At 46.8% G+C, this 10,281-nt stretch overlaps 1 protein-coding gene across 4 annotated transcripts; it reads right to left on the minus strand.

Moving 5' to 3' along the window:
- Nucleotides 1–870: 870 nt before the first annotated feature.
- LOC122382656 (vacuolar protein sorting-associated protein 29-like) lies at nucleotides 871–9,753 on the minus strand. 4 transcript variants are annotated; one of them, XM_043368291.1, is made up of 2 exons: nucleotides 9,665–9,753; nucleotides 871–1,986 (listed from the first exon to the last, which is right to left on the minus strand). In XM_043368291.1, the coding sequence occupies exon 2, from the start codon at nucleotides 1,954–1,956 to the stop codon at nucleotides 1,408–1,410; it is 549 nt and encodes a 182-aa protein (XP_043224226.1). In that variant the 5' UTR covers nucleotides 1,957–1,986; nucleotides 9,665–9,753; the 3' UTR covers nucleotides 871–1,407. The 4 variants fall into 4 exon arrangements, with proteins under 4 accessions (XP_043224226.1, XP_043224229.1, XP_043224227.1 ...); XM_043368294.1 differs by having other exon boundaries at nucleotides 9,649–9,717; XM_043368292.1 differs by having other exon boundaries at nucleotides 9,622–9,706.
- Nucleotides 9,754–10,281: the final 528 nt, after the last annotated feature.

Consider the following 10,281-nt stretch of genomic DNA (forward strand, 5'->3'; position numbering starts at 1 on the left):
ACCTGACTTAAACTGAGGTCAGGGAGGGGTCGATACATTTGAGCTTAAAAAAGATATGTATAGGAAACATCTGTGCAGGCGACCGTTTCAGTAACAAGACATGCGTTGAAATCAAACAAACGAGACAGTATTGTCGGAGGGGATTCCCAGATATGGATAACGGTTTCAATAAAAAAAACAAATTCATACAAAGGAGACGTCAACAGACGACAGGCGATAGCGCTTACCAGTAAACAGGTGACTTCTGGGACAACTGTCAACAGGTGACATCGGTCGTCAACCTACAGGTGATTTAACGTCAACTATTCCACAGGCGGCCTCGGGCGTCAACCGTCAACAGGTGGCATTAGCGTCAACCGACAACAATTTATACCGGGCGTCAAATGACAGTGATATCAGGCGTCAACAGGGGTAACGCCGGCCCTGGGTGTCAAATGTGACACATGTGTACTCAAGAGGCTGTCACCGATTCGTTGGTCGACACCGCGTGGTTACGCCGAGGCTAGGCATCCGACTCTCAATCGAAATCAGCATACAAGTCGCTGTCAGCTCATCTGGCCAAGATATTGTGCCGCACGGGGACCCGAAATAAAAGGTTAACCATAAAAAACGTCTTGTAGCCTGACAGCAGCTTCGGATTATAGTATGGTCTTCTGAGCGTCTACACAAGGCGCAGTAGGACATCACTTACCCGTTGGCAAAATCGCCATGCTGAATGCCGCCAGGAACACATGAGACTAATGGCTTCCTAAGGCGGGTTTCTGTTACAACAGCCCCGGCGTTCGGCACTTCCGCTTGCATAGTGATCTACGATTGGGATAGAGTGCACATATGGATAACGCACTACGTATCAGATTTAAGATAATACCGTCGCATAGTATACATTTTGATATATTTGACATCTAATATTGGAATATAGTGCATGCTAAGCGATATCTCTTATCACCCAGTTACAATAAATACATAACTGATCGCAGCAAAATACAGCATGTAAACGAAACAAACTCCTTCAGCATGCTAAACAAATGTTCAAGAAGTAATACACAATACAGCTGTATAAGCAAAGTTCGCACATTTTTTAGCCCTCAACAACCGAAACAGTCTTGGACATAATGTTACCTACGTTCAGATCGTGTTTGAATAAGGTCATGGAACCGAAACGTTAGGACATGCAAGGTGGATTCACAACAAAAAACGGACGTAGCAAGCAGCACATTTCCCAACCATTTAATGGACTCAGGTGACTGCAACTTCACGGACACCCATCACGCCCTGCATCTGCAACACGGGTTTCGCATCAAAACAACCGGCCGATACCACCCATTCTCTGTCCTCCACACACTGCCAACGGCGCTAGAGCCGGCTGGCAGCACCGTCTCCCACAGCATCTGCCGATCGCCGGGCGGCTCAGTTCTTCTTGTACTCGATACGCTCGACCTTGACCTCGTCACCGACCATCTGGTAGACGTAGGTGACCACAGTGCCCGACTGGATGTCCATCAGCACAAAACACGACTCCACGCTGCTGTCGAGCGGGTGCCACGCGCCCGTCGCCGAGCCCGGGTTGATGTAGAACTTGTTCTCATGCTCGAACGCCTCGAACTTGTGCGTGTGCCCCGATATGAGAATGTCGACGTCGAGCTGACGCTGCACCTGGGCCAGCGCCTCCGTGTCGCCCCAGGGCACCACCTGGTGGCCGTGGCAGAGACCGATGCGGAACTGGCCCACGTTCACCACCTTCTGCTCCGGGTACGAGATGTTGTCGTCGAAGTCGCCTCGCACGATGTGCACGTCGGTCGAGAGCGTCTTCAGGTAGTCGAGTGTCTCCTTGGTGCACAGGTTGCCTGTGCAGAGGATGTGCTGGATCCGACCGGGAACCAGCAGCTTCTTGAACTTGGCCGGCAGTCCGTTGGAGCGGTGGGGGATGTGCAGGTCACCCAGTACCAGGACGAGCATCGTGAGAGATGGTTGCGGCGACGCCGAGCGCTGCAGGAATACAAACTGTCATATCACTCTACTCGGTGCCCTGTGCAGCCCGAGTCAATACTTGCATGTGTGTTCAGCTTGTTTCAGATGTGCATTAGTTTTGTGTGGCATTGTCTAAAATTTTATGGATTCTTCAGCCAAAATTGACACAAAAAAGTAGTGGTTAATGAAAATGTTCTGATTTAACCCTCGCCCCGTTGGGGGGGGGCCATTTTGGCCCCCCCTGTGGTTTTTCCTGAATAGCAAGAAAACGGCGGCGCGCAGCGCCGCCAAATATTCAGTACCTTCCCGGGCATCAATTTGACACCTTCACACCAAATTTCAAGTCTTAGGTCACCTTAGGTCAGGAGTTATTGAGGTCAAACTGAGGTCATGTTCGAGCAAAAATGAGCAAAAAACATGCAATCTTGAAACGCTCACCAAATCTACAGTTATCAAGCAATTTCAAAGTTCTTTACATGGTCTAGTAGACAAAAAGCGGCGCTACAAAACTGCTATCTCGGATTTTCAAAATTTTTGGTTTTTGACCAAAAAAAAAATTCAAAAATTGATTTTTTTAGAAAAACTTTGAAAAAATCCAATATTTTTCCGAATTTCGAAAAAAACCGGAATATATGTGATAGTACCGGCGCTCTTCTATATACATACCAAATTTCAGATCGATATCTCGTTTTTTGGCCAAGTTATAGCGAAAAAACTGTTCAAAAATGATGACGTCAAATTTTTGAATTCAATTTTTAGCAATTCTAGACCACGTACGGCAAAACAAAGACCACCATTGAACTCCCCGTGACGAGCTGCATCGATTCGATACCCATTTTATGCAAAAATATTAACTTTAAAATTTGACCTAATTTGACCTGACCTTGACCTGACCTTGACCTGACCTTGACCAAAACGTGATCTAAGCTGGCCCCAAAGGCTGCCTGACACATATAATCGCATTTGTCATGTAAAATGGACCATAAAACATGTATCACACGACACTTTCATATTGTGACCCCCCCGTGACCTGACCTCTGTGACCTGACCTGGTATCAGTGACCTCAAATAGCAAAATATGTGTTTGAAGAGCATTTCCCCATCGATGATTTTCAATGAAATGCATTTTACTCGATTTTACAACGCATTTCTTGAAGTGCCTGTAAACGGTGAAAATTGGACCTTTGACCTGACCTGTGACGTCATCGGTTTGACCTAGGTCAATAAAATTGGGTCACAAGGTAGTTCCCCGTTGGGGCTATCCAACGCCGTTTACCGCTTGTCGCTATGTTGCGTGGTTCTCGAGATCTTAGGGGGGGGGGGGGCCAAAATGGCCCCCCCCCCCAACCGGGCGCGTTGCTCGGCAGAGCCCAACGGGGCGCGGGTTAAGTGTAGATAAATCAAGGCATAGGTATACCTTAGATTGTTATGACCATTGAACCTGCTGCAAAGTGCAATGGCTGCAAGTCATGATGATGATAATGATGATTATGCAATGATGCAAATGCTTCTGAGCTTGGGGCTGGACTATTTAGGTCATCAGCACCTCATATTAAAATAGGAAATAGGAAATAAAATAGGATTCCAGTAGGGTTTCCCTCGAGTTACAGGACAAACCTTCGTCGCTGACAAATTATTGTATGACAATTTTTAAACCAGAAAAAGGAAATGAACATAACATAGCTGAACCTAACCTAACCTAGCCATACCTAATCTGACATGTCATAGCTAGAGATAGTGTAGGAGTGGCTATGATAGCTATGATAGCAAGATAGAACTACTGCTACGATAACTGTAGTTCCACCCCAACCCTATTGTGGAAATTTTAAATTTTACAACAGCAAGGATAAAGGGCAAAGATTTGCATTAGCGAAGTACCTAGGCAGTATGATATAAATAAGCCTGGCGTCCCAGGAAGATGCCAGATACCGTTGTAGGTCAATGGTATCTGGCAACGGTAATCAACGGTAATATGACTGTAATCAACGGTATCTGGAACATAATGATTTATGATACCAGTAAAACGCATTTTGGGCGACCAACGGAGCGAGCGAGAGGATGGGCCTTGCACGTGCGAAATTGCGAGGGGGTACCTCCAACTAACTTGTGCACTGCACCCTACCAACCGGTCTTTAGCGATGTGCCAAATTTCAGCGCAATCGGCCTAGCCGTTCTCGAGATCTGGAAGCGGCACACTGCACGTGCACACGTGCAAGCGGGGTCCAAACTGACTTTTGCACGGCACCCTACTAACTGGTCCCCAACCGTGTACCAAATTTGAGCGCAATCGGCCCAGCCGTTCTCGAGATCTGGGAGCGCCCCCTGCACGTGCGCACGTGCTGTAGCACCCCACCCTTAACACATGCAGATGAATTATCTGATGGAGACCTAACTGTGTACCGAGTTTCAATTCAATCGGCCCAACCGTTGTGCCGTTATTGAGGTTGCAATTTTGGGGGTTCTTAAAAAATGTCCAACTTTACCACGCGCCACGTGCGGTGGTTGGCAAGAACGCATGGTGGCCATCACACCACAGAACTTTTACGTCCAAGTGACATTCAGTAAAGAAGACCGCTTGTCAATAGGATGTCCCGTTCCTAAGATATTAGCTTTTGAAGAGCGTCCCCACGGCCGGCCGGCCGGCCGGCCGCTCATACTCAGGATTTTCTCATCATACTCAGACCAGTATAGCGCCTTTTGCGGCGACTAACGGAGCGAGCGAGAGGGCGAGCCTTGCACGTGCGAAATTTCGAGGGGTACCTCCAACCGACTTGTGCACGGCACCCTACTAACGGGTCTCTAGCGATGTGCCAAATTTGAGCACAATCGGCCCAGCCGTTCTCGAGATCTGGAAGCGGCACCCTGCACGTGCGCACGTGCAGAATGGGTCCCAACTGACTTGTGCACGGCACCCTACTAACTGGTCCCTAACCGTGTACCAAATTTGAGCGCCATCGGTCCAGCCGTTCTCGAGATCTGGAAACGACCCCTGCACGTGCAGCAGCACCCCAACTCTGGCACATGGATATGCAGTGCCTAGAGGGTGCCTACTAGTGGTGCCAATTTCATGAAATTTCAATTCCAATTCCGATCCAATTCCAAGAAATTGCCAAGTAAATTTCCAATTTTGTCCAAAGCGGGGGCTATTCCAATTTTTAGCGTTTTTTGCATTTTTTGCGTAAATTTTAAAAGTGTTTAAAAGCGTTTTAAAGGCCTCCGTTTTAAAATTTTAAATTTTAAAGGCCTTGTGTTCCGATTAATTTCCAAAAAATGTTAAGAATTCCGTCCAAATTCCAAATTGGAATTGGACAAAAATTGGAATTCCAAGAAAAGAAATTCCGATTGGCACCAATAGTGCCTACCTACATGCCAACTTTCAGCGCAATCGGCCAAGTAGTTACCGAGATATTGCAACAATTGCAAAACTGACACCTCTTCGTTTTGCGCGTGGCACGTGCATAAGGGGTCACCCACATGCATCGGGAATAGTCCAATACTTGGTAGAAGGAATGAAGCTACCCTACAAAAATTACCCCGTGTAAATCGGTCAAGTGGTTGCTGAGATATAAGCCTCGCAAAAGCGTCCGCACGGCCGGCCGGCCGGCCGCTCATACTCAGAAATTTCCGTTAAAGGGACCCTCCCACCTTAACATTAGATTTGAGTTGAGATAGCCAAAATGGGGTCCCTGGCTCACAATTACCGGTTTCGGCACTCACAACATCGAGAAATGCCTTAAATCGGAAATATTGAATTTCAAAATTGCAGCATTTTGATTCAGAGGGGCTAATGCTTAGGAATACCCCTCTGAATGTGTGACGTCAGCGCAAATATCTAACGATTTTCAAATGTTTGACTAAAACGTTTTGTAGCACGCGGTGGTATATGCTATTTGCGCGCAACATCTGCCGCAAACGCCGCACTTCTAAAATAAAATCGCTAGAAACAGCGGAGATCCCAAAAAAGTAAACAAAAGTAAAAGTCTAATATCTTGAAAACCGGTGAATATTTTTCGGTGAAATTTGGTAGATATTCGTTTTCGCTCTTTCTGAACCGAGCGACATCACTTTCATGCCAATTCATAAGCTTTTTTGAAGGTGGGAGGGTCCCTTTAATCTAAGGAAAGACTACGCTCGCTTCGCTCGCTCCGTAATGAGAGGCTCATACTCAGTATGAGACTCCGCTCGCTTCGCTCGCTCCGTAATGAGGTTGTAGGTTTGTAGGTTTGTATAGGTTTGTAGGGTAGCTTGTAGGTTTGTAGGTTTGTAGGTTGTACAGCATGTCCCAAAATTGACCGAACACTGTTACTCAGCGCATAAGATAAGGGGAAAAATAATTTCACTTTTTTTCTTTTAATCGTCCGATATAGCCAATAAGGGTAGCTTCGAAATGGCACATGCAATAGACACGAGCTAGCTACAACATTAGCCGACAATTGTAGCTAAATGCCAGACGATGCTGGCTTCAGTTGTTTTACGGGTCTCCCGAACTGGTTGTAAGACGGTTTTCATTGACCTCTTGCCGGTGGACACTATAAATATTTTCGATTAACTTTGCATCCAAACTGTTCCCAGGCAATAAGGCATTCTCTCCCAAAACCAAAAATTCTGCCTACACCTCTGTTGCGCTGTTTTTTTACATCTGAAGTGGAGAACCTCCATGCCTGAACATGGCGTGACCTTTGGCTTCCAACAGATTTGGTTTCCAGAACAAACCCGTTTATGGCCATTCAGTTCACGACAACCAGTTTTTGTAATGCTTGAATATTACCGCAGTAGCAATCTGTGTTAAAGGTCGTCTTTGAGGCATCACGTGAAGCTGAAGGAGCGCACCGTGGCTCAAAATGTCTCACACTTTGATTTTCGACGAGTGTCTGGCCGTCTCGGCTGTTGGGGCGTTGTCAACATCTGACGTCCACACACAACTTTTTTTTGTGTCGCTTCAAAGGGCAGAATACCTTCGTAAGACCACAAAGTGGGTTTCCATTCAGTTTTTTTTTTGTTGCATATGTTATGATTTATGGCTGCTTTGTAGCGATTTGCGCTGTCATTCCGTTAGTTTTGGCATATTTTTCAGATGAGGGGCCCCGACTTCCAAAATTTTGTCGAAGATAGTGGTCAAAAGTAGACTGATGTTTCGTAGCTAACCCTGATCTGTCGTTTAGCTTGTTTTTGGGTAGATGGGTGGCGTTTGTTGTCCATGATATGGCAACAACCCGCTTGACGACTGGTGCATGCTCCTTTTTGGTCTCACCCAGGCTTGTCAATCAGGTTATCTCTTGCTCTCTCTGGCTTCGCTCACTGATGTAACTGCGGTTTGCTCACCCCTGCCTGCTTGCAAATGAGCTACTGGAGCTCTCTAGCGAACTCCATGCCGAAGGTCTGTTTACAAACTTCAGAATTGCACTTTATTCACCATCATAGGCGTCGCCAGAGATTTTCGGTTGGGGGGGGGGGGGGCAAAATCAACTTTTGTGTTAAAACTTGCCTTTCCCCAGCCTTTACTCACTCGTTTTACATATCATTCGATGCGCAATGGTGCGAGGAATCCGATGGTGACAAAGGTTTCCTCCTAGCTATGACATGTAATTTTTTTACAGAAAAATTCGAAATTTTGAAATTTCATGACAAAAACGACTGGTAGAATTATAGTATATAGTGGCTGCGATTGCCGACGCACTGCAGAGGGCCCCTGACCCTGTGCAGACGCTCGACGCTCATGATCATTACCCAGAAAAAGGTGAAAAATGCTCCATTTAATCGGATCACCCTGCTAAAACCTCCATTCACGCATGCATGCAGAGGTTTTACGTAAAATGCATAGGACTTATCCCAGCCGCCGATCGTAGCTAAGTTGGGCATTCGGCGGAGAGTGAATGTCGGAAGTGTGAATCGGAAGAAATTCATCTTTGCTCCAGTGAGAGGAAGTGTTTTGTTCACTCGAGTGTGAACAAAAGTTTCTCGTTTTTCGTGTGAAGGGAAGCGCTGCAAATGCGAACAAAAACTGTTCTACGGAACCAAAAGTTACGCACGGCATAGCGGCAAGGGATCCCTTAGAGATAGGTTTGGGACTTCCAGGCCATTTCAGGCCACTCAGGGTCAGTGCTGACTCTCAGAAGCATGCTTAGGATCCCGGAGATCGGCGTGGGTCACCTCAAATATTTACGTGTACGTGGTGCTTTAGGGCTTTCCGAGCCCAAGGTGGGGCCCTCAGAAGCCAGTGTGGGCGGCGGGCGCTAAGAGACTAGGCCCAGGGTGAGCCTGGAGCCCTCAGATAACAGTGTTAACCCTTGGGGTCTGTGTCGAATCCCTAAGGACCCTACGTAGGGACATAATAAACATGTGTTGCGGACCTCAAAGGGACACGTGAGCTGTGACCCCTCAGATGCCGGCTTGGGGTTAGCAAAGTCTGTCGCCTCAAAAGTTTGGCTGAACTATCAGAGGCCAGTTAAGGTTCTCATAAATGTTTGAACGCTCAAAGATCCCTGTATGGGCCCTCAGAGAACATGGACACCAGTGGGACTTTCAGAGGCCGGTTTGGGCCCTCTGAAAGCTTCTTTAGGGCTCAGTGGAGCTCCTTAGGAGCCTTAGTTTAAAGCAACCTCATGAGCCCTGCGACACTTGTACGGTACTTGAGCCTGTCGCAGACATTTGACGAGAGTTGAGAAAGGCCCCGAAGAGTTCGTTTCACGCTTTGAACGAAAATTGTGTCAGCATTCCAAAACTTATGAAAATCAGCTGTAAAATGTAATAAAGAACGAACTAGGAACATGGAATGAATCACAGCATTGACATTTCCGAGTCTGGACTCGGAGTCTTGAAGATTTTGGCGACTGTGAGTCAGACTCTGGTTTGAACTGCACGCTTCAACCGAGTCTGACCTCACAGGCATTCTCAGAAAGGTACCCCCATTTTTCCCCGACTCCAAAATCTCATCGGATCTGTATCGATCTCAGGGGGTGCCCGGTCCGAGGTTGGGGGGGGGGCAAGCTGCCCCGCTTGCCCCCCCCCCCGTGGCGACGCTAATGTTCACCATGATTGCATTTTGTTTGCTGAGGCTGAAAACGAAAAGGGACTACTCTTTCATGACTCTGGATAATAATTGACTCGAGTTGTGACCGGTCACCAAAAACACAGTCTCAAAGCTCGATAGCCAAGGTATGTCTTATAAAAGTATAATGCTTGTATCTAACTAAAATCGAGCGCAATCATACTTTTAGCCAGGAAATAAATATTCGCTCAATTCTGGGACACCCTGTAGGTAAGGTTGTCAGGTCAGGTTAGGTTTGTTTTGGTCTATATATCTCCATCGTCCCAATCTGGCATCTTCCTGGGACCCCAGGCTTACCAATACCGGCAGTATTGCCCAATGCAAGCCAACAAAAATTGGTCAAAATTCTACTGAAATAAATTAAAATAGCCACTAATTACAAGCGAACAGGTTGAAAATTCTAATTGTGACATGAATAAATCAAAAGTTAGGGCCAACATTAGCTCCAAAACATGACAATACGGAAAATCTTCGTGTGACGCTACACTACAAACAACAAGAAGTGCAATAATAAAATGAAATGGGTGTACCATCCGTGCTAAGGTACCTAACATCCTGTCCCAGCACTTATTCGTGAATTCGAGAAAAAAACTTTATACCTATACATACGAAATATCCAGAAATGCTATCACCTGCGATTTGAATTACCTCCTATAAGTAAGGCCTTGCTAAGTAATCCCAAAAACCAGCCTTGAGTAATGAAATCCCAAGGCTATAGAACTCCAGGTAAGGACACCAGCCGTTTGACCTTGAACGCCGCCGGCCGGCCGATGACGTCATTGGAGGCAAGCCGGCTCGGCGGACACACAGGGCGAATGCATAACGGAGGGGCGTTGGAACGTTGCGGGAGCCAGGGAGATATTTTAAAGTGGTTGCATACCACCATTGTTTGTTGATTGATCTACAGACTGCATCCTTTTAAACCTCGATGCATCCTAGGCCTGGATGGTGCGTACATTCGTGGAACGATCACCCCGTCCGACGTCCGTGGTCGAAGCTGTCGCCTGTCATAGTATTTAAGACACTAAGACTGGTGCAATAACGGCGATCCGATCCCGTTTCTGGCGAATTTAGAGGGGTCGTAAGGACCCAGGCCGAATCTGACCGTCTATTTTTAGGGAAACGGGGTGGGTGAATTGACAACCGATGGCTTAAGAGATGATGAGAAGGGATCCCGTCGTCGATTGTTGTTTGACAGACAACACATGTTGTACTGGGCTTTTGACCATCAGAGGTAATGCCTGAACGTAGGCAAGCATAATTGG

Source organism: Amphibalanus amphitrite, unplaced genomic scaffold, assembly GCF_019059575.1.
Source record: "Amphibalanus amphitrite isolate SeventyFive unplaced genomic scaffold, NRLGWU_Aamphi_draft 000144F_arrow, whole genome shotgun sequence".
NCBI lineage: Eukaryota > Metazoa > Arthropoda > Thecostraca > Balanomorpha > Balanidae > Amphibalanus > Amphibalanus amphitrite.

Coding starts and splice junctions, on each gene's coding strand:
- LOC122382656 (XM_043368291.1), bottom strand. CDS start 1,956: ATGCTCGTCCTGGTACTGGGTGACCTGCACATCCCCCACCGCTCCAAC.